The sequence below is a fragment of the Erinaceus europaeus genome, chromosome 21, assembly GCF_950295315.1.
Source record: "Erinaceus europaeus chromosome 21, mEriEur2.1, whole genome shotgun sequence".
Classification (NCBI taxonomy): Eukaryota; Metazoa; Chordata; class Mammalia; order Eulipotyphla; family Erinaceidae; genus Erinaceus; species Erinaceus europaeus.
The window spans coordinates 36,264,069-36,289,087 of record NC_080182.1 but is presented as its reverse complement, the minus strand read 5'-3'; the positions used below and the strand labels follow the sequence as shown (position 1 = coordinate 36,289,087).

The window sequence follows — 25,019 nt, the reverse complement described above, 5'->3', positions numbered from 1 at the left end:
GAGAGAGGAGGGGAAGACAGAGAGGGGGAGAGAAAGACACCTGCAGACCTGCTTTACCACCTATGAAGCAATTCCTCTGCAGGTGGAGAGCCAGGGCTCGAACCAGGATCCTTACATTGGTTCTTGCACTTTGTGCCATGTGCGCTTAACTTGCTGTGGTACCACCCGACTCCCTTCTTTTTTTTTTTTTTTTTTTGCCTTCAGGGTTATCACTGGGGCTCGGTGCTGGCACTATGAATCCACTGCTCCTGGAGGCCATTTTTCCCATTTTGTTGCCCTTGTTTTTAATGTTGTTATTGCTGTTGTTGTTGGACAGGACAGAGAGAAATGGAGAGAGGAGGGGAAGACACAGGGGGAGATAAAGACAGACACCTGCAGACCTGCTTCACCGCCTGCGAAAGACTTTGAGCGGGTCCTTGAGCTTTGTGCCATGTACGCTTAACCTGCTGCAGTCCCCTTCTTCCTCTCTTAATGTCTGTCTGTCTTATCAAATAAAGTAAATGAATAAGTAAACAAATATTTAAAAAATAATGTCCCGGGGGTCGGGCGGTGGCGCAGTGGGTTAAGCGCACGTGGGACCGGTGTAAGGATCCCGGATCCCGGTTTGAGCCCCTGGCTCCCCACCTGCAGGGGAGTCGCTTCACAGGCGGTGAAGCAGGTCTGCAGGTGTCTATTTTTCTCTCCCCCTCTCTCTCTGTCTTCCCCTCCTCTCTCCATTTCTCTCTGTCCTATCCAACAACAAAGCAACAACAACAACGGCAATAATAACCGCAACGAGGCTGCAACAACTAGGGCAACAAAAGGGGAAAAATGGCCTCCAGGAGTGGTGGATTCATGGTGCAGGCACCCAGCCCAGCAATAACCCTGGAGGAAAAAAAAAAATAATAATGTCCCAGATCAGGATTTATTTGACAGAGCATTTAGCATTTTCCTTTTCTTTTCTTAGTGATTTAATATTGATTTACAAAATTATAAGAGAAAAGGAGTATAATTCCACATTGTTCCCACCACCAGAATTCTGTGACCCCATTCTCTCCATTGGAAAGTACAGTAGTTCTCCCAAGATCACAGATTGGGCTTGACTATTATTCTCTCTCTCTCTCTCTCTCTCTCTCTCTCTTATTTTTAATTTTATTAGTGATCTAATATTGATTTACAGAATTACTTAATGGGTCCCTGTTCGGGTGCCAACATGCTGGGCTAGCGTCGCGGGCGGGAGACAGACGACCAGGGACTCATGGCTAAGCTGGGAACGCAGTTCAATCTTTATTGATGAGCGGGAATGTAGTGCAATCGATCAGTCAATCTCTATTCATTAGAAAATCCTGTCCTTTATATCTTCTGAGGCAGAAGTGTCAGGTCAGAAGAGGAAGTACATAGGATAGAGGGTGGGGAGAAGGAAGAAGCACATGAACCAGTGGGGATTAAACAGTGGCAAACAGGATGTGACTAGGAGAGGGGGTGGAGTGGAAAAAGAGAGTGAACCAGAGGGAATTAAACCAGTGCGGATCTCAAACAAAACAATGATTATGTAAATAGACCACAGCGTTAAGCAATGCAAACGAACCTAATGTGATGATCAAAACAGAAGGGGTCTTAGAAGCAGAATTAGAAGCAGATCAACACAGGGGTATATTTCCACACTGTTCCCACCACCAGAGTTCTGAACCCTCCGTTCCCTTCATTGTAAGCCACTATAGTTCTCCTAAGGTTGCAGATGTGGGTTAACTGTCTTTTTTTTTTTTTTTTTTCACCAGACCACTGCTCAGCTCTGGCTTATGGTGGTGCAGGGGATTGAACATGGGACTATGGAGCCTCAGGCATAAGAGTCTCTTTGCATAACCATGATGCTGTCTCCCCCCGCCCGGTTAACTGTCATCTTTACAACTATCTGTCTATATCTGTACAGATTTGCCCTCTTCCAGGCCTTCCCAGGACCTTTCCCTCTGCATAGAGCAGCTGTGCTCGGGGCTCCCGTTGGAAACTGGGTCAGCCCGACCATAGCTGCACTGTGACTAGGGCCCCAGATGATGAGGCGGTGTGCTAGTGACCAAAAGGGCCATTACTGAATGAGCCCATCTCTTGCCATGATTCAACTTTTGTTGAGTATTATCTATCTATCTGCCCATTTTTTATGACCCTGCCTTCTCTCTTTTTTTAAATTTTTTATTTATAAAAAGGAAACATTGAGAAAACCATAGGATAAGAGGGGTACAGCTTCGCACAGTTCCCACCACCAGAACTCTGTATCCCATCCCCTCCCCTGATAGCTTTCCCATTCTCTATCCCTCTGGGAGCATGGACCCAGGGTCATTGTGGGATGCAGAAGGTGGAAGGTCTGGCTTCTGTAATTGCTTCCCCGCTGAACATGGGCGTTGACAGGTGGATCCATACTCCCAGCCTGCCTCTCTCTTTCCCTAGTGGGGAAGGACTCTGGGACACATTGGTGTCGGGAAGTCTGGTCAGCATCATGCTGGCATGTGGAACCTGGTGGCTGAAAAGAGAGTTAACATACAAAGCCAAACAAATTGCTCACCAATCATGGACCTAAAGTCTAGAATAGTGCAGATGAAGAGTTGGGGGGGGGGTGTCCTCCATTTTGTAGATAGCAAGTAGGCATATTTTAGTTAAATTCCAAAGGGTCTGTGGCTATACTAGTTTTTTTTTTTTTTTTTTTTTCCCCTTTTTCTTTTTGCCCCTGAGCCTGAATTCTGATATGCGGTGGATTCAAGTTCTAGTCTGGGGAGATGCTGTCATGGCTGGAAAAAGGACCAGAAAGCTGGATCAGGGAAGAGAGTAGCTCCCTAATATGGGAAAGGGGTATAAATATTGTTGACTGTAAACCCCATCGATTTGATGTGGTCTGGGGCCCATAATTAGCTTAGGAGCCTGCGTGACCTCTGCATCCCTGTAGATCTGGGCTCACGTTCTGTGGTCATGAGTAGGAACGTTCCAAGCTGCCCCAATATTGACCCATCTTCCTCAGGTTTAGCACAGAGTATGTTGTCCAGCCTCCTTTCGGAGGATGGAACATTCTGTACCATTGCTGACCCACGTTGAGGGCAGCGTTCTCTTCTTTTATGAGTCACACCTACTACTTCTGGCTGTCCTTCCTTCCTCTCCTTATTTATTCCATTCTCTTTATTTTCCTCTTCTCTCTCTGAGTCTTGATGGAGTTGGAGTTCACAGCCCCCTGGTCGTCTTCCCACTGGGAGTATGGATCACAATTGTTTTTGGGGTTCAGAAGGTGGGAATTTTGGCTCGTACAGTTTCTTCTCTGCTGGACATGGGTGTTGGCAGGTCGATCCGTACCCCCAGCCCGTTTCTGTCCTTCCCTAATGCGGTAGGGCTCTGGAGCATTTTCCTAAATTACCGTGTCTCTAATTTTACATCTCTCCTTTCTTTCTACTATGAGCTGATGTGCAGTTTAAAGTGAAATCTGAGGATCTTTCTTTCTCCCTCTCTGTCTTCCCCTCCTCTCTCCATTTCTCTCTGTCCTATCCAACAATAAAGCAACTCAACAATGGCAATAAATAATAACCACAACGAGGCTGCAACAACTAGGGCAACAAAAGGGGAAAAATGGCCTCCAGGAGCGGTGGATTCATGGTGCAGGCACCGAGCCCAGCAATAACCCTGGAGGGAAAAAAAATAATAATAAATAAAATAAAATAAAATAAAATAAAATAAAATAAAGGGATAGAGCTCCTGCCTTACCATGAATGTCCACCAGGGGCAGTCTTGGGGGAGCTCGGTGGATGGAAGAGTAGTGAGTGCTGTGGTGTCTTGACATCCCTCCCTTACCTCTTCCCTCTCTTCTGCTCTCTTTCTTTAAAGTAAAAACCTTTATTTGTTTAAAGTTGGGCTGGGAGGCTGCTCAATGGTATCAAGTAGATGCTAGGTCCTGAGTTCATCCCCAGACACTGCATAAAGTGCTGACTAACTCTATATTGACCATAATAGAAATTGCAACAAGTCTTCAAGGGTTGGAAACATAAAGTACATCTGACCATGTAGAAATAAACTGGCATTCAATAGCAGAGGGATAGAAATCCTCCAATATTTTACATTAAGGGGTACATTTACTAGTTTACAAACTTTTGAAAAGATCAATAAAAATAACAGAAGTTGAGAAATGAGAACAGAAAGGATAGCCACAAAGTGGAACCTGGACTGGGCTTGGTGTGTTGTGCCAAAGTAAAGGGTGAGGGAACAGAGGGGCAGAGGGAACTTTCAGGTCCTGGTGCAGGACGGCGGAGGAGGACCTAGGCTGGGGGGGAGAGTGTTTTGCAGAAAACTGAGAAATTTTACACATGTGCCAACAACCATATTTACTATGAATCATTAATCCCACCAATAAAAATATTTCAAAATATCAATAAACGTTTAAGATAAACTGATAAAGAATAAAAGAGAAAAATGCAAATGATCAATATCAGAAATGAAAAAAGGGACATTACTGTGGGCATGATTAACTCATGCATCGAAGGTGGAGTCAGAATGTAAAATATTTTGTATTAGTGATAATGAAAAGTTGGTACATCAGACGTTCACTAAAGCAATGCTTTGAGAAAAGAGTTTTAAATGAGCGGTACTCTGGTCTCTCTACTCTCTCCCTTACATTAAAATAAAATAAAATAAAAAAGGAGAAGTATTAGGAGGAAAGTAAAAAAAAAAAAAAAACAATACTTTTTTTTTAACCTAGGGATAAACTTTGTTAACTTTTGTTTCTGTACATGTAAATCTATATGTAGTTCTTTTTAAGTGAAAAGTCATTTTCTGATAGCTTGATAGAAAAGAAGATAGTGAGTGCTCTGTACATATATTTTTAAGTGGCTAGAAAAAGTAAAAGGCATAAAATTAGAACTATAAAAAAAAATCTATGAAGTAGAAAACAAATTAGTTGAAAAAAAAAAACAGCATCCCAGTTGGTTCCTTGAGAACGTTAATGGATTTGTTAAGTCCTGAGTGAGATTAGTAAATGAACGAGAGGAACACACAGATAACAAGAATAAAAAGAGAAGCATTCCTATGATACTCCATATATTGAAGCAATTGTAAACGACATCTGTGGACAGATTGCTCTTGAATAAACAAAAGAAGAGTACATACCTAAGCCATTATTTGAAATTTGTAGGTTAAAATGTACTTACTCAAATAAAAGTTATTTGAACTCCTCCTTTACCACGAAGGTCTTGTCTCTTGGTGACCAGTACATTTCTGTAACTGTACTTACTGTGAGGGCTTCAACATGCTTTTATGTCTTAGTGTTTTTCCTTTGTAGGCTTGTTATGCTGCCTCAGCGGTTGGATATCTGACAGGCAGGTAAAGCAAAGTCTATGTTTTAGTTCAATTCCTTTTAAACACTGTCTTAACTACAAATGCTTAAGAGGTTATTTTATAAGATGATAAATTGAGTTATATGAAAATAACTTTTCCTTCGGTGCCTTAGGCATAGGAAGCCACATGAAGGGTAAAGCATATATATTCAACTAGAGAAAAAATCGGGGTGTGCAGGGGCACAGCTGTTAGAGCACACTTACCAGGCTGAGGATGGCATCCACACCTGCCAAGGCCAGGCTTCACAGGTGGCGGAGCAAGGCTGCAGGTGTCTCTCCTTATTCCTGTCTCTCTATCCCTCTACCTCCTGTCTCTCAACAAAGTCCACCAGGAACATGGAGTGATGCAGGCACCAAGCCCCAGCGATAATGCTAGTGGGAATAAAAAAGAAAAGTAAAGATAAAAAAGTAAGAAAAGAAAATGAGCAGACAAAAATTGGAAACATCCAATGTCTAACAACACGAGTGGCTAAAAAGTCAAGATATATATATATATATATATATATGTGTGTGAGAAAAGCCCAAAAGAGAATGGCAAGTTCCAGATGACCTTGCTTACAAGTAGAACTTAAACAACAAAAAACAGGGAAAAATACAAGGTGAAACTTGCACTGAGTGGAATGTATTGCACCAAAGTCAAGGACTCTGGGGAGGGAGGGCTTGAGAGGGGTCAAGAATGTGTGTATTCCATCTTGATGTATGGATGATGGAAAGATTCAAAGTTGGCAGTGAGGGTCTTTTGCAGACACTTGCCCCGAGGAGATAAAAGGCTGTACCCATTGGTGTATTGCAGCAAAGTAAAAGACTCTGGGGTGGGTGGGGCAAGAGTTCAGGTCCTGGAACATGATGGCAGAGGACCTAGTGGGGGTTGTATTGTCCTGTGGAAAACTGAGAAATGGTATGTGTGTACAAGCTATTGTATTTACTGTCGACGGTAAAACAATCCCCCAGTGAAGGAAAAAAAAGAAACTTCAAAGCAGGTACCCACGTGTTAAGTGTGTTGTGAACCATTTACTCCCCAGTAAAATGAAGAAAAAAAAAACTGGACAGAGCTCGACATTTCAGAATCACTTTCTGTCCAGGATTGGTCGACATTTATTTAAGATGTTTTAAACAATGCATTTTGCCCAATAAAAAAACATATAGTTAGCATAAAACAATTTGTTTCTGAATACAGTTCAACTGATTTAGCCCAAATAGAATCACTTCAGAACAGGAGGAAGGTAGTGAAATACAGTGTGTAAATGATAGATAACTTCTGCTGCAAGACTGACATCTTTCTCTCTTTCAAACATTATTTTAATAATTCAAACATTATTTTAATAATTGCTTTATCAGTTATAGTAAAGATCTATATGTCCTCCCTCCCTTTAAAGTCAAAAGGGTTGCTGTGTTTTCTTCTAAAGTTATATGAATCAGATGTCCCCTTTGTCTTGCCTGTAGTAAAATAAATTCTGCTTTGCTTCTAGGCCGGGAGTTTGTCTGGTTGTTTCTGGCCCAGGTCTCATCCATGCCCTGGGTGGTATGGCAAATGCAAGCATCAACTGTTGGTAATTACTTCGTTATTGTTGAAAATATCGTCCTAAAATTGCCCATATTTTACCCGGTGGAGCAGCTACTCATCTGGGGTGGGAAAACTTGGGAACAAGTGTTTGAGGGAATGAATGGCTTACTTAAAAATCAAATTAAGACAAGTATATGGAGGTGGGCTGGGGAGACCATATAATGGTTATGTAAAAAACTTTTATGCCTGAGTCCCTGAGGACCCAGGTTCAGTTCCTAGCATCACCATAAGCCAGACTTGAGGAGTACTCTGGTGTTAACACTACAAGAGCAATCAAGAGAGGAGGGGGCGGAACAGCGGGAGAGAGAAAGATAGACACCTGCAACCCTGCTTCACCACTCATGAAGTGTTCCCCTTGCAGGCTGAGAGCATGGACTTGAACGTGGGTTCTTACTCATGGTAACATGTGCGATTAACCAGGTGCACCACTGCCCAGCCTCTGTCTTTCTCTTTCTTATCTACTTGAAGCCTGTCATATATATATATATATATATATATGTTTTGTATTTTTTCTAAATTTTACTTAATGATTTGCTTTTATCAAAGCATTTCAAAGTTCTGCTCATGATAATGCTGGGGATTGAACCTGGGACTTTGGAACCTCAGGTATGAAAGTCTTTTTGCATAGCTTTTGCTATGCCTTTTTTACCTGCTAGAAATATAAGACTTGACACTTAGGAGTTTTTAAAAAAATGTATTTATTTTCCCTTTTGTTGCCCTTGTTTTTTTTTATTGTTGTTGTAGTTATTATTGTTGTTGATGATGATGTCATTGTTGTTGGATAGGACAGAGAGAAATGGAGAGAGGAGGGGAAGACAGAGAGAGGAAGAGAAAGACAGACACCTGCAGACCTGCTTTACCGCCTGTGAAGCAACTCCCCTGCAGATGGGAAGCCGGGGGTTCGAACCAGGACCCTTGCAAGCGTCCTTGCACTTTGCGCCACGTGCGCTTAACCTGCTGCACTACCACCCGACTCCCAGGAGGTTTTTTTTTTTCTTCTCATTCTGGTGTTTCCAAATAAACTCAGTAAAGTGGGGAAACAACCTTTCTCCCCCCTCAATCCCAAGAATAGTAGGGAGGATATAAATATTTGTCTCACACCTTAACATATTGAGAGCATCAGCATCCACGCCAAACAGTTCTCCACATACTGCAGATCTTTCTGAAACTGAAGAAGGGGTCCCCCACATCTGACTGTTTCCTGAATCTCGTTTAAGTCAGAGTGTTGTAGCCATCACTGGAGTTTCACTGCTCCAGGCTGACTTCTGCAGATAGAAGGACACAGGAGGAGTTAGAGGCGCAGAGAGCAGGTGCCTCAGTACCGGAGCTTCCTTCAGTGCACTGAGGGCCAAGCCTCTTACCAACCCTAAGTTTAAGTTTTTAAGGGGAAAATATGACCATCTTTTTCTTTTCATTCTCATTTGGGTGTTTAATGTTCATTGGACTTTCTGCTGAATATTTTGCATAGTGGTCGCATGTGTAATTCTCTTTTAAAAATGAATATTTCAGGCCGTTGGTTGTGATTGGTGGTTCCTCCGAAAGGAATCAGGAGACCATGGGAGCCTTCCAGGAGTTTCCTCAGGTACCATCTCTTCAGATTTTCCATTAGAGTTTAGTCACAGAAATACACACTGTTAAGATTTATGAGGAAGAAATAAAATCTGTCTAACGAATGATCAATACACATAAATACCAATACCTCAGGTAAATTAAAGGTATTTTTGTTAACTGTAAGGCTGTCTCCTTGTGGATTAAAAAAAAAAAAAAAAAAAAAAGCTTAGGCTCTGCTGAGAAGCAGCATTCCAAGAAATCGACCTTTATGATAGACAGAAAATAAGTTCTTTTTTTAAAAAAAAAATTATTTGTTTATTTATTTATTTATTAATGAGAGAGTTAGTAGGACCAGAAAGAAAGGACCAGACATCACTCTGCTACATGTGATGTACCCTGCTTGTACCTCATGCTTGAAATTCCAGCCCTTTGTCCACTGTGCCATCTCCTGGGCCACGGAGAATTAAGTTCTTCAGAAGAATCCAAGAGCTGTGGGAATAAGAAGGCGAAGGGACCATGTTTCTCAGACTCTCAGTGGAATAAAAAGGCTAAGGGGGGAAAAAAAAAACCTACTTAAAATATCAGTGGATACTGGACAATTTTATTTTTACTTTAGAAAGCTGAAGGAAAACAGTTAAAACTGGTTTCAAAGTGTGAAAGGATTTGTCTACGATGTGCTGTTTTTTTCACACTACTTTATGGGAGTGAGTCGGGTTCATGGGACTGTTGTCACTGTACACAGCTTGCTATCTCCCCGTAATACTTGGAAGTACACCACACCCTCCAGCAACTTCTCTTCTGAGCACATCTGTATAAAGCAAAAAGGAGGAAGTCCATGGTCAACACTCAAGACACAAGTTTATTTGAGCACCGGATAAGCACATTTAAGACCATTAGGCAAAGTATACTGGTAAATCAGGAATACTTATTTTTGGTTAGTTAGAGAAACTGAGAGGGAAGAGAGAGGAAGAGAGGGAGAGGAGAAGGAGAAGGAGGAAGGAGAAAGAGGGAGAAGCAGGAGGAGAAGAAGGAGAAGAGGAAGAAGACGGAGAAGAAGAGGAGGAGAAAGAAGAGGAAGAAGGAGGAGGAGAAGAAGAAGAAGGAAGAAGGAAGGAGGAGGAGGAGGAGGAGAAGGAGGAGAAGAAGGAGAATAAGAAGAAGAAGAACCACCCACAGCAGTACTTGACTACTCATAAAGCTTCCTTGCAAGTGAGGACCAGGGGCTTGAACCCAGGTCCTTGTGCCTGGTATTGTGTGTGCTCAACTGGTGAGCACCACCAGGCCCCAGTGAACCAGGAATTTTAATAACTTGAGATTTTAAATAGATATATTTTTTTAAATCAATGACTTAACATTAATGTAAAATACTAGATGTGATGATGACATTTCTGGGCCCACAGGCATGCTCATTTAAATTTTTAGTAGCTATGGCCAAGCTCTCTTCGCATTTAAACTCATCAGCAGTAAGAAAGTACCTGCTTCCCCATGTTGTGATAGACTTTGGGAATTATCAGACTTTTAAAAAAAACATTTCTGGGGGCCTGGCGGTAGCGCACAGCTTAAACGAGCCCCAGCAATAACCCTGGAGGCAAAACCAAACCAACAAAAAAACCCATTTCTGACAGTCTGAGAAATGACAATAGAATCTTGTTTTGATTTGCTTTGTGAATCTAGGGCAGAATTTAATTGCCTTGCATAGACTTTGAAGGCCCAGGTAGTGCATTTTCTGCATCTTGCCTCTTAACAGAACAGGAAGTGATGACTTTACCTTTTGTCTTCTTCCAGAAAAGTAGTAGGATCTATAAGCAGAGTTTTAAATGTGTTTCTCTCTGCCTATAGGTTGAAGCTTGTAGACTATATAGCAAGTTCTCTGCCCGACCAAGCAGCATACAAGCAATTCCCTCTGTAATTGAAAAGGTACAGTATTTAATTTTAAGCCTCCAAATTTTACTCAGTTGTTCACACCTGTGTTGTTTCTATTCTCAGTAAAATGAATAACAACTAGTGTTTATCCAGGTAGTTAAAAGTGATATTGGTTACACCATAGAATACGACTCAGCTATTAAAAATGGTGAATTCACCTTCTTCATCTGGTCTTGGATGAAGCTTGAAGGAATCTTGTTAGGTGAGATCAGCTAGAAAAAGAGGGATGAATATGGGATGATCCCACTCATAGAGAGAAGGGAAAACACAAAGCAGAACTTGGACTGGGTTTGGTGTTTTGCACCAAAGTAAAGGACTCTGGGGGTGGGGGTGGGGGATGAGAGCAGTGTTCAGGTCCTGGGACATGATGGCAGAGGGGGCCTTGGTGAGGGGTTAGAGTGTTATATGGAAATCTGAGAAATGTTACACATGTACCAACTACTGTATCTTACTGTCAACTGCAAGTCATGAATCCCTCTAATAAAGAAAAAAGTGATAGCGGTTTTCTAATTTAGTTTCTCTGCTACCAGGGTTACACTTGGGTTAGGTGTCTTCATGATGATTATACTGCTTGCAGACCTTTTTTTTTTTTTCCTTTTCTTTTTCTTTTGATAGAAGATGAAACAGAGAGGGAGGGAGAGAGACAGTGAGAAGAGATGCCTGCAGCCCTGCCCCACCCATTATAAAGCTTCCCCCATGCAGGTGGGGACTGGGGATTTGAACTCTGGTCTTCATCTGTGGTAATATGTGCACTCTACTGGGCATACTCCTACCTAGCTCCTAAATGATATTGTTAAAGAATTATTTATGGAGTCAGGCGGTAGCGCAGTGGGTTAAGCGCACGTGGCGCAAAGCCCAAGGACCCGCGGAAGGATCCCGGTTCCAGCCCCTGGCTCCCCACCTGCAGGGGAGTCGCTTCACAGGCGGTGAAGCAGGTCTGCAGGTTTCTATCTTTCTCTCCCCCTCTCTGTCTTCCCCTCCTCTCTCCGTTTCTCTCTGTCCTATCTAACAACGACGACATCAATAACAACAACAATAATAACTACAATAAAAAATAACAAAGGCAACAAAAGGGAAAATAAATATAAAAAATTCAAAAAAAGAATTATTTTCATGTTAATTTTCACCAACATTATATTTAATTATAGAAACAGAAGGAGAGGCTGAGGAGATACATAATGGCTATGCAAAAAGACTTTCATGCTTGAGGCACCAAAGGTCCTAGGTTCAGTCCCCAACACCATTATAAACCAGACCTGAGGAGAAAAACAAAGAAGCAGAAACAGAAATAGAAAATAAATTATTTTTTGGAAAAAAAATTCTCCTGTACTTCAGTTTACAATTATTTTATTCAGTTATGGAAAAATAAAAGGAAAAATATAACAAAACTCTCAGTGTACTGTCTATTATACCTGTGCAAAAGATTCTTGCCCCAAATACTGATCCTAGAAGATATATTAGTTGGTTGAACAACATGTAAATTAATAAAGCAATTAAAGCTTAGTTAATCATAGATAACTAACCTTTATACATGAAGTGACATTTGAACATTTTAAAAATATTTATTGATTCCCCTTTGTTGCCCTTATTGTTATAGTTATTATTGATGTCGTTGTTGTTGGATAGGACAGAGAGAAATGGAGAGAGGAGGGGAAGACAGAGAGGGGGAGAGAAACACACCTGCAGACCTGCTTCACCACCTGTGAAGCGACTCCCCTGCAGGTGGGGAGCCGGGGGCTCGAACCGGGATCCTTGCATCGGTCCTTGCACTTTGCGTCACATGTGCTTAACCCACCGCGCTACCTCCCGACTCCCTACATTTGAACATTTGAGCCCCCACCTTATTTTTTTTTTCCCTGTGGAGCCAAAGCCTCCGCATAGGCTGTTTCCCATGCCCAAGCCAACTTTTTCATTCAGATAAAAGAGACAGGGAGGGAGAAATGGATATATATATGTATATATATATATATATATAGAGAGAGAGAGAGAGAGAGAGAGAGAGAGAGAACAGTACTAAAGATTCCTCCAGTGCTATGGTTCTTGTGTGTGGGTACTGGGTTCAAACTTGGGCTTTTTAAAATTATTATCTTTATTTATTTGGATAGAAGCAGCCAGAAATCAAGAGGAATGGGTTGGTAGAGAGGGGAAGAGACAGAGAGACACCCGCAGCCCTGCTTCACCACCGGCAAAGCTTCCCCCCTGCAGATGGGGACTGGGGCCTGCTTGTACTTGTGCACTGTCCTTGTGCACTGTAACATGTGTGCTCAAACAGGTGTGCCACCACCCGGCCCCCAAGCCCGGGCTTCTGTGCATGGCAAGGCATGGCATTCTCCCTGGTGAGCGGACCTCCACTTGCTCAAAATCAGTTTTCAGGCTGACCGTCTGACACTTATTACAGCTTGACAGTTTCTAAAAAATTTACTGACTCAGGAAAGCAGGTGAGCGAGGCTGGGAAGTTGCCTCCAGGAGCAGAGACTTGCGCGCAGGGCCCCCCCCTGGACCCGGTCTCAGACAATGCATACATGCCAGCGGGGAGTGCTGGCCTGTCTGTCGCTCTGCTTCCCTCTTTTATTAAATAAATAATTCCTTTTAAAAAAATCAGGCAAAAGCACATGTTATAAAGTAGTTAAGTTCTTTAAAAAATATTTATTTATTCTTTTTTAAATTTGGACAGAGAGAAACTGAGAGAGGGGGGCCATAGAGAGACCCCTGCAGTGTGGTTTCAGTGCTCGTGAAGCTTCCTCCCCGGCAGCTAGAACCGGGATCCTTGTGCGTGGTGACTGCGCTCAGCTGCTTGTGCGGCCTCCCAGCGGTGGCGTAAGGAGCTATTACTTATTGGGTAGAGACAGAGAAATCAGTATAAAGGGAAAGCGAGGGAGAAAGAAAGACATGGCCGCGCTACTGCACCAACTGTGAAGCTTTCCCCCTGCAGATGGGGGCCAGGCGCATGAACCAGGATCCTTTTCCACAGTAACATTCATGCTCCTCCAGCTAGCCCCAGAGCAGTTCATTTCTAAGACCTAAGTCTAGTGGAACATGTGTTGTAAACCCTTTAATATTTTCTCTTTTACCATTCCCTTTCTTAAAAAAAAAAGGGGGGGGGCCCGGGTGGTGGCGCACCTGGTTGAGCGCACATGTTACAGTGCTCAAGGACCCAGGTTTGAGCCCCCAGTTCCCACCTGCAGGGGGGAAGTTTTGCAAGTGGTGAAGCAGTGCTGCAGGTGTCTCTCTGTCTCTCTCCCTCTCTATCTCTTCTACCCTCTCAATTTCTGGCTTTCTCTATCCAATAAAGATGATTTAAAAAAAAAAAAAAGAAAAGAAAAGAAGATTTATCTTATTTAATGAGAGAGAGAGGCTCTGAAGTACGCAGCACTGGGGATTGAACTCATGCGTGCATTGTTGCTTTCTACCTCTGGGTTACCTTTCCTCTACACTGTCACTCCCCACCCACCCCCTTTAAAAAATTTTTTATTAGTGATTGAATAATCATCAATAAGACTGTAAGATAACGGGTACAATTCCATAGAGTTCCCAACACCAGATCTCCGTGTCCCATCCCCTCCACTGGAAGTGTCCCTATTCTTTTTGAAATATAATTTTTATTTTTATTTGCATTTTCTTTCTTTTTTAATTTCTTTGCTGGGGAATTAATGTTTTACATTCAACCGTAAATACAATAGTTTGTACATGCATAACATTTCCCAGTTTTCCATATAATAATACAACCCCCACTAGGTCCTCTGTCATCCTTCTTGGACCTGTATTCTCCCCACCCACCCACCCCAGAGTCTTTTACTTTGGTGCAATACACCAATTCCAGTTCAGGTTCTACTTGGGTTTTCTTTTCTGATCTTGTTTTTCAACTTCTGCCTGAGAGTGAGATCATCCCATATTCATCCTTCTGTTTCTGACTTATTTCACTTAACATGAATTTTTCAAGGTCTATCCAAGATAGCTGAAAATGGTGAAGTCACCATTTTTTATAGCTGAGTAGTATTCCTTTGTGTATATACACCACAACTTGCTCAGCCACTCATCTGTTGTTGGAAATGTCCCTATTCTTTATCCCTCTGGGAGTATGGACCAGAATTCTTTATGGGGTGCAAATGTCACTCCCTTTTAAGCAAAAATATCTTTAAAAATATATAGGATTGATAGAAGACATTCCAATTTTAGTCAAAATTATTTCACAAACCAGCCATGTCCAGGAAAATTAAAATAATATTAACTTCAATTTTTTAAGCTGTCTTTGAGTGGAATATTGTTATAAGAATTGAAAATGTTTTTTGTTTTTTTTTAATTAACTTTTTTTTTTATTATCTTTGTTTATTGGACAGAGACAGCCAGAAATCAAGAGGGTGATACAGAGGGAGAGAGACAGAGAGACACCTGCAGCACTACTTCACCACTCGCAAAGCTTTCCTCCTGCTGGTGGGGGCCAGGGGTTTGAACCTGGGTCCTTGTACATTGTAACACATGCGCTCAACCAGGTGTGCCACCACCTGGCCCCAAGAATTGAAAATGTTAAAATGCTTTCTTCTGTTTGTAATAAACGTACGCGGTGAGTATGGTTATAAGAACTGAGAGGGGGTCGGGTGGTGGTGCAGTGGGTTAAGCGCATGTGGCGCAAAGCGCAGGGACTGGCGTAAGGATCCCGGTTGGAGCCCCCGGCTCCCCACCTGCAGGGGAGTCGCTTCACAGGCGGTGAAGCAGGTCTGCAGGTGTCTGTCTTTCTCTCCCCCTCTCTGTCTTCCCCTCCTCTCTCCATTTCTCTCTGTCCTATCCAACAATGAATAGTGTCAACAATGGCAATAATAATAACCACAACGAGGCTACAACAAGGGCAACAAAAGGGGAAAAAATGGCCTCCAGGAGCGGTGGATTCATGGTGCAGGCGCCGAGCCCAGCAATAACCCTGGAGGGGAAAAAAAAAAAAGAAGAAGAAGAATTGAGAATGTTGAAATTCTTTCTTCTGTCTGTCATAAACGTAGGCGGTGAGAAGCAGCATTTATGGTCGCCCGGGTGCTTGCTATGTTGACATCCCTGCTGACTTTGTGAGCCTCCAGGTGAATGTGGATTCTATAAAGTGAGTAATAATGATACTGGAGTTTTTTCTTAGTTGTGTTCCTCTTCTTAACTTTTGTAAAGGATCTGCCTAGCAGTTTATAAATCAATCTTCATTTGTCTTAATTTTTGATGATTTAGTATTTAATCAGAATTCTAGCTGAAGATGTAATTCTCTTAAAATGCATTATTTTGAATCTGATTACAAAATCAAATACCAGAACTCCTCATTTGAAATTCTCCTTCTTGTAACCATAAAGAATACATCTCTAAGGGGCCAGGCGGTGGCACACCTGGTTAAGCGCACACATTACAGTGTGCAAGGACCCAGGTTCAAGCCCTGTTCCCTACCTACAGGGGGAAAGCTTCAGGAGTGGTGAAGCAGGGCTGCAGGTGTCTCTCTGTCTCTTTCCTTTTCTATATCCCCCTCCCATCTCAATTTCTTTTTTTATATTTACTTTCCCTTTTTTATATTTATTTATTCCCTTTTGTTGTCCTTGTTGTTTTGTTGTTGTAGTTATTATTGTTGTCTGTCTTTGTTGTTGGATAGGACAGAGAGAAATGGAGAGAGGAGGGGAAGACAGAGAGGGGGAGAGAAAGACAGACACCTGCAGACCTGTTTCACTGCCTGTGAAGCGACTCCCCTGCAGGTGGGGAGCCGGGGGCTCAAACCAGGACCCTTGAGCTGGTCCTTGTGCTTTGCTCCACGTGCGCTTAACCCGCTGAGCTACCCTGACTCCCTCATCCCCATCTCTTGGCAGACGCTATGAAGACTAAATAAAGTATGCTACATCATTGAGATGTATTCTTTATTATTATTAGAGACAAAAAGAAATTGAGATGGAGGGAGTTGGGTGGTAGCACAGTGGGTTAAGCGCACGTGGCGCAAAGCACAAGGACCGGCATAAGGATCCTGGTTTGAGCCCCTGGCTCCCCACCTGTAGGGGAGTCGCTTCACAGGCAGTGAAGCAGGTCTGAGGTGTCTGTCTTTCTCTCCCTCCGTCTTCCCCTCCTCTCTCCATTTCTCTCTGTCTTGTTCAACAATGATGACATCAATAACCACAACAACAATAAAAAAAAAAGAGATGGGGGTGACAGGTGCAAAATCATTAGGATTCAGGGTCAGAGGGCAGAGAGTAGATAGCATAATGGCTATGCAAACACTCTCATGCCGAGGCTACAAAGTCCCGGGTTCAGTCCCCCACACCACCATAAGCCAGAGCTGGGCAGTGCTCTGTTAAAACAAACAAACAAACAAATAAATAATAAAAGAAAAAGAAAAAAGGGAACTGAAGGATTCAGCGTCAAGGTTTTAGTCTTTTTGTCTCTGTGATTTGCTCTCTCTCTTCAATGAGCTCTGTGTGAACTGTAAGGTTAAGAATGAGTTCTGGGGTGATGTTATCATAGCCAGCAGCTGTTCCCGGTTTAACCTTCTTCAAAGCGTCTTCCAGTTCAGACAGTGTAGAGGGAGAGATTTTTGGAGATGGACAAGATAACCGGAAGTGGGATGACCATTCATGGGAAATTTCTCTTTTCCAGACTGGGTCTGGAACTCTCTAAACCTCCTTTACATTTTTTGTAAGGATAAGCTATACTTTTTTTTATTGCTGAATATCCAAGTATTGTACAGTATAATGTTTATTAGTCCAAATAAATTAAATGAAACTCTGAGAACGAGGCCAGGAAAATAGCAAAGGTGGCAGAGCGCCAGACTTGCATGCCCAAAGTGCCAGTGGTGCTAGGCTCAGTGAACAGTGCTCTGCTCACAACAGCAGCAGCACACACTCAACACCTGGTGTCAGGGAATGACTCTCACCATCTCCTCCTTTTCTTAGGCTTGTGTGCGTACTGAAATGCTGACTTCCCCTGGGGGGGAGCTATATAGCGAGGGAGTTCAAATCATGGACTTTGGAGAGAGAATGACCTAGTTCAGTTCATCTCTGCCACATGCTGTTGGGAGAACTCTGGACAAGATGCTTTTTGATTTTTTTTTTCTTCTCCCAATGGTGAGATACAGATAACTGGTAATACCTAACCTTACTGTTTTGACCACTAAATGAGAATAAATGGCACATAGTATTAAATACCGGCTTTGAGTATGTTTTTCTTTTTTAAAAAAATATTTGTTTATAATTTTTATTTACTTCTTGGATAAAGATAACCAGAAATTGAGAGAAAGGGGGAGATAGAGAAGGTGAGAGACAGAGAGACACCTGCAGCCCTGCTTCACCACTTGTGAAGCTTCCCCCTTGCAGGCGGGGACTGGAGGTGTGCCCATCCTAACATGCGCTCAACCAGGGGTGCCACCACCCACCCCCGTTTTTATTTCTTACAACAGCTATTACACACAAAACCATTAACTTGGAATTCTTGTCAACGAACTTCTTATTTGACTAGCTTTCCTACTTAGAGGATATTTGCTAAATTACTTTCTGAGATAAGGATATTGTGGTTCTATAGGAGAAAACATTTTCCTTTTAGAACTGTATAGGGAAGTTTGTATGTCTCAATGTTCAATTTACCTTTTTTTTTTTTTGTACTAGAGCCCTCTACCTGTGTAGCTCCACTACTCGCAGGCTGACTTTTCCCATATTTTTCATTTCACAGAGAGAGAGAGAGGATGAAAGAGAGAGAGAGAGAGAGAGAGAGAGAGAGAAATCTCATAGCACCAAAGCTTATCCTGTTATGGTATTGCCATATGATGCTAGAACTTAAAATTGGGTCAATAGTTTACTTTCAATCTTTGAGGAAGATTTTTCAGAGACAGCACACTGGGCAGGGTGCCTGCATTGTCCAGCGGCGGCCCAGATTCAAGCTCCAGAACCACATGGAATGTGGGACGGTACCTGGAATAAGTTCTGGTGCTCTGGTCTGGGCCTCTCTCCATCTAAGTGAAAAAGCGATCTAGAACAATGAAATCACACATGATTGAGACCCTGCCCTCCCCAGCCCTCACCCCCTCACACAGTGAAAAAATTTCAGGGAAATATATACATACATACACTGCATGCGTGACACAAATGTGGTAAGAGGATGCTAGTTCTCGAATCTGCATGGTGATTATGCGGACTTGAGTCACTGTTTTATTCTACCTTTTTTTTTTGGTATATTTTATTTCTATAATAAATCGTTTCCAGACTGGGTCCCTTTTCATAAGCAGACTCTTCATTCGCAGGTACCTGAAGTGCTGCCTGCCCCCACCCGTCAGCCTGGCGGACCCCTTGGCTGTGCACATGGCAGCGTCTGTGATCAGGGATGCCAAGCGGCCCCTTCTCATCATCGGGAAAGGTAGCGTTGTGTAGAACTCTGAGCCTTGCTAGACTTTTGAAAGAAAGTTGTTTGTGTTTAGAAATGATCTCTAGGGGCTGGGTGGTAGAGCACCCGGTTAAGCACACACAAACGACTCGGATTCCAGCTCCTGATCGCTGCCTGCCAGGGGTGGGGAAGCTTTGCGAGCGGTGAAGCAGGTCTGCAGGTGTCTTTCTCTGTCTCTCTCCATCTTCCCCTCCTCTTTCAACTTCTGTCTGTCTTATCAAGTTAAACAGAAAAAAGAAAAGGAAGGAGAAAAATTGGCTACTGGAATGGTGGATTCCTAGTGCTGCCTGTTGAAAAAAAAAAAATGATCTCTATCTGCTCTAATTAATGTTTAAAACCAAAATAAGATTTCCCTCCATCCATTCTGCATCATTTGTTCATTTTACTCTAGAATGCTTGGTGCTTCTTTTTTTTTTTTTTTATAAGGGGATTATCACTTGTTACACATTTCTTTGACCTTAAGGGGGAAAAAAAAGTAAAATTTTCCCTTATAAAAATAAAATGCACAATCATGACAACTAATTTTGAAAATCCAGAGGGTGGTAAAGAGGAAATCCTTTTCTCTCAAGACTACTTTTTTTTTCTTCTGGTCACCAGGTTATTGCTGGGGCTCAGTGCCTGCACAATAAATCTACTGCTCCTGGAAGCCTCCCTACACTCTTAATCTCTTTTACTGATAGGACGGAGATAAACTGAGAGGGGAAGAGGGGGTAGAGAGGGAAGGACAGACATCTGCAGCCTTGCTTCACCACTCATGAAGCTTCCCTGAAGGTGGGCACTGGAGGCTTGAACCTGAGTCCTGGTAATGAGTTCACTCAACTGCATACACCACTGCCCAGAACAAAAGCTATCTTTTTGCAACATGCAATACTTTTATGTACCTTTTTTTCTTTTTCTTCTTCTCTCTCTCTCTTTTCCTTTTTTTTTTTTTAATCTATTCCCTTTTGTTGCCCTTGCTGTTTTATTGTTGTAGTTATTATTGATGTCACTGTTGTTGGATAGGACAAAGAGAAATGGAGAGAGGAGGGGAAGATAGAGAAGGGGAAGAGAAAGACAGACACCTGCAGACCTGCTTCACCGCTTGTGAAGCGACTCTCCTGCAGGTGGGGAGCCAGGGGCTCGAACCGGGATCCTTAGGCCCGTCCTTGTGCTTTGTGCCACCTGCGCTTAACCCGCTGAGCTACAGCCCGACTCACATCTGTTTATTTTTTTTCAAGCACAATATTTTATGCATATTGTGATCATACTCTACAGACTGTTTTATATCCTAGTTTAGTCCTTTAACATGATAACATCTCTGCTAAATAAAATTTTTTATTTTATTTTTATTTATAAAAAAGAAACATTGACAAAACCATAGGATAAAAGTTCCCACCACCAGAACTCTGTATCCCATCCCCTCCCCTGATAACTTTCCTATTCTTTATCCCTCTGGGAGTATGGACCCAGGGTCATTGTGGGGTGCAGAAGGTAGAAGGTCTGGCTTCTGTAATTGTTTCCCCACTGAACATGGGCGTTGACCGGTTGATCCATACTCCCAGCCTGTCTGTCTCTTTCCCTAGTGGGGAAGGGCTCTGGGGAAGTGGAACTCCAGGACACATTGGTGGGGTTGTCTGTCCAGGGAAGTCTGGTTGGCATACTACTAGCATCTAGAACCTGGTGGCTGAAAAGAGTTAACATAGAAAGCCAAACAAATTGTTGACCAATCATGGACCTAAAGGCTGGAGTAGTGCAGATGAAGAGTTGGGGGGGTTCCTCCATTTTGTGGATAGCTAGTAGGCATATTGTAGTTAAATTCCAAAGGGCCTGTGCCTATACCAGGTTTTTTTTTTTTTTTTTCCCCTTTTTCTTTTTGCCCTTGAGCCTGAAATCTGATATGCTGGTGGATCCAAGTTATTGTCTGGGGAGATGATGTCATGGCTGGAAAAAGGACCAGAAAGCTGGATAAGGGAAGAGAGTAGCTCCCTAATATGGGAAAGGGGTATAAATATTGTTAACTGTAAACCCCACTGATTTGATGTGATCTGGGTTCCATAATTAGCTTAGGAGCCTATGTGACCTCTGCATCCCTGTAGATCTGAGCTCACATTCTGTGGTCATGAGTAGGAACGTTCTAAGCTGCCCCAGTATTGACCCATCTTCCTCAGGTGTAGCATAGAGTATGTTGTCCAGCCTCCCTTTGGAGAATGGAACATTCTACTGTTGTTGATCCAAGTTGAGAGCAAGTCCTATGTGGACCCACAAAGGGGTCTATTGTATTGTTCCTGATAGAAATGATCAGTAACAATGGAGAGAGGGATATATTCAAGGTCTAGGCCCATCATGTCTGTTTGGGAATCTCAGGACTCCCCGACTAGGCCCCAGCTGTTGGGGTGGCCTGATAGTGACTAAAGAGTCATCATTAAAGTGTGCCGGTCTCTTGCCCTTATTCAGCGTTTGCAGTCCTTGCTTTGCTAAGGTTAGCTTTGGAGTGAGTGAGAGAACTGTAATAGAAAGTAGTTGAGGGTATCTAAGTCTAAGCAGACACTATTTCATTATGAACTTGATACTGACTCACTACAGACTATTGTCTACTTTTGCTTTCAGATATATATTTTGCCCTAATTTATGGATACATGTGAACATATGCCCTATGTCATGGGACCTGGTCTATTTTGAGACTCTGTTAGGAAGTGAACCTCCTGGAATGGAATTAGAGAATACTATGAAAGGAAAGTCTCACCCGAGTAATGAGGGTGAAGGGTTGCCTGACGTCTCTGGACACAATCTGAAGTGAAGTGTGCTAAGGTGGTACTCATTGCCCTAAATAGAATTTTTTTTAATAATTATATATTTTTTATTATTTTATTTATTTCCTTTTTGTTACCCTTGTTTTTATTGTTGTTGTAGTTATTGTTGTTGATGTTGTTGTTGTTGGATAGGACAGAGAGAAATGGAGAGAGGAGGGGAAGACAGAGAGGAGGAAAGAAAGACAGACACCTGCAGACCTGCTTCACCGCCTGTGAAGCGACTCCCCTGCAGGTGGGGAGCCGGGGGCTCGAACCGGGATCCTCTTGCCGGTCCCTGCGCTTTGCGCCACATGCGCTTAACCCGCTGCGCTATGGCCCGAACCCCCTAAATAGAATTTTTAATGTCTGTTCATGCTCAAGAATTTACCAACACAGATTTTAATCTTGGTCAATTTCTGTTTAGAACAGCTGTGACTTGGGCTGGATAGAAACCACTGGCTAGGGCATGTGTCCCTAAGGCATGTGTGGACGCCACAGCAGTCGAGGCTGTGATGCCTCTTCTTTTATCTCCTTCCTTCTCTCTGTCGCTCTCTGAATGCAAACGTCAGCCCAACAGTAGTGGACTTGAGCACCGTGAAGCCCTGGCGCCTGAGCCAGGTTCAAGCTCCCGGTCCCACCTTCAGAGGGAAGCTTCAGGCGTGGTGAAGCAGTGCTGCAGATGTCTGTCTCTCTCCCTCTTCAACTCCTCCTCGCCACTCCTCTCAATCTTTCTCTGTCTCTACACAATAACTAAGTAAATAGAGTCTTAAAAATAAAAGATATGAGTATAAGGTCTTGATAAATCTTGTCAAACTGCTTTCCCCGAAGGTATTTTAATATATATATATTCCTGTCAGCAAAGTGTCAGTGTTCACTGTCTGTCTTAGACAGGACATGGCTGTGAATGCAGTGGCTGAGCTAGTCAGTTCTCAAGAACTTTGGAACTAACTGCGTGCACATATTCACACACACACACTCACACATATTCACACACACACACACACACATATTCACACTCACACACATTCACACACACACACACACATATTCACACTCACACACATTCACACTCACACATATTCACACTCACACACACATACACATATTCTCACACTCACATACACATTCATACACACTCACACACACATTCACACATATTCACACACACACTCACACATATTCACACACTCACACATATTCACACACACATTCACACATTCACACACACACACATTCACACATATTCACACACACACTCACACACATTCACACACACACTCACACACACACATACACACTTACACACACATTCATACACACACACTCACACACACATTCACACATACACTCACACACACATTGACACACTCATACACACACATATTCACACACTCATACACTCATACACACACACACACACACACTTTTAAAATCTGTTTTTCTCTTGCCACCAGTATTATTGCTGGAGCTTAGAGCCTGCTTGATGAATCTATTGCTCCCAGAGGCTTTCTCCTCCTCCTCCTCCTTCTCCTTCTTTCTATTTTATTTGATAGGACAAAGAAGAACTGGGAGGGGTGGGGGAGATGGAGAGGGAGATAGAAAGATAGACACCTGCAGACCTGATTCATTGTTCATGAAGCATCCCACTGCAGGTGGGGAGCCAGGGCTCAAACCCAGGTCCTTGTACTCAACTGGGTATGCCACTGCCTGCCCCCCCAATTAACTTTTTTAAAGGTTTGTTTATAGATGAGAGTGAGATTTAATCAGAACATCACTCTGGAATATGTAATACCAGTGATCAAACTTGGGACTCTCATACCTGTGTGTCCAGTTCTCTAACCACTGTACCACCTCCCAGACCACAAATAAAATAGTTTTAGTTTTAAATATGGTTTTCGCAGAAAAGAAATAGTTTTGGTGAGAATGGCAGACAATAGAAAAAAATAAATAAAAGGCATCAGAACAGAGTTGAATGCAGATATATTAGCTCTGTGATCTTGGTAAATAACTATTTTTACTCTCAGTTCCCTCACTTAGAAAATATAGATATGAATTATCTCAACAGGATTACTGTAATTTAATAGAAGAATAGATAGGGAGCACTCAGTGGGTGCTGGCTTGCATTCTCTGTTTAACCAGTATTTAGTGAGCGGTGAGCTCTGCAGAGATAACGGCCCCTCTCTGTAGGGAGACAGACCTGGCATGGAGGAAGTGTCTTTCACCTGTAAATCGTGTGTGGGGTGGGGAGGTGGGTTCTGCCGGGAAGCAGCAACCTTTTGCTTGTGTAGGTGGTGGGAGACTATACGGAAGAAATGGTTCTCTCGTTGGCACTCTGTAAAACTGGACGATAGGTCAGCAAGTGGGCAAAGAGAATATGCAGTCTAGGAAGAGGGAACTGAGGAGACACATTGATTGAGGCAAGAAGGAGACTAGATGAAGAGAAAGAAAGAAAAAGGAAAGGAGCTGTTGTCCAAGCACCCTCCGTGGGTGAGGGGGTCGAACCAGTGGCCGGCCTCTCTCTGATGCCTCTCACATGTAAGTCTAGTGCATAAACTTCTGTGCTGTCTCCCCTACGCCCCTGAGAAAAGCTTTTGGTGGGGCAAGCATCATACTGAATCTGAACATGTTTAATTTCTTACTGGCAGTGAGTAGATAATTGTAAGTTTGGGCCGGGTATGAATATGCTACTAGTGCTGAAAACAGTACAGACTTAAATGGTGAAAATGATATGGCAGTCCTGATGACATTAGGGATGCAATCATCCCTCCATCCAAATACTGAATTGTTGTCAGTGCCATGAAGGATCCGTGACTTGTCCTCCAGGCACTCAGCCGTAAGAAGAAATGATTTTTGTGCTCTCCTTGCTTCAGCTCTGTTGTGATCACAGAACTGTAGAGTCTATATGAAGAGATCTCCAGGGCGATAGAAATGCTGCCCTGTGTTAAAATATTTTTTTGCGGGAGTCGGGCTGTAGCGCAGCGTGTTAAGCGCACGTGGCACCAAGCGCAAGGACGGGCAGAAGGATCCCAGGTCGAGCTTCCGGCTCCCCACCTGCAGGGGAGCAGGTCTGCTGGTGTCTATCTTTCTCTCCCCCTCTCTGTCTTCCCCTCCTCTCTCCATTTCTCTTTCCTATTCAACAAGGGTGACATCAATAACAACAATAACTACAACAACAACAACAACAACAAAAAAGGGCAACAAAAAGGGAAAATAAATATTTAAAAAATTAGAATCTTTTTTGCTAGACCAGGAGAGTTACCTGGTGGTAGGGAGCAATGTGTGAGGTTAGGAGGCGACTTTCCGGCAGGGCCAGAGTCCTTCCTCGCCCAGCTGGGGCTCCTGGTAAGACTGGCATGTTTAGGGAATCGTGAGTAGGACCATAGCATAGGCTGGGTGGGTCAGAGCAGTGAGAGATCCGACATACAGCTTTTTAAAGAATTTTTTTTAACTTTTCTCTTTTTTTCTTATCTTTATTTATTGGATAGAAGCAGTCAG

The 25,019-nt window shown here is 42.9% G+C and overlaps 1 protein-coding gene across 1 annotated transcript in view; it reads left to right on the top strand.

Moving 5' to 3' along the window:
• HACL1 (2-hydroxyacyl-CoA lyase 1) overlaps positions 1-25,019 on the top strand; it is a 53,190-nt gene that overhangs the window by 6,268 nt on the left and 21,903 nt on the right. The window contains exons 3-8 of the mRNA XM_060180843.1: positions 5,285-5,325; positions 6,809-6,889; positions 8,413-8,485; positions 10,294-10,371; positions 15,369-15,463; positions 18,617-18,729. Coding sequence (XP_060036826.1) covers positions 5,285-5,325; positions 6,809-6,889; positions 8,413-8,485; positions 10,294-10,371; positions 15,369-15,463; positions 18,617-18,729 — 481 coding nt within the window. The remainder of the gene's footprint in view (positions 1-5,284; positions 5,326-6,808; positions 6,890-8,412; positions 8,486-10,293; positions 10,372-15,368; positions 15,464-18,616; positions 18,730-25,019) is intronic.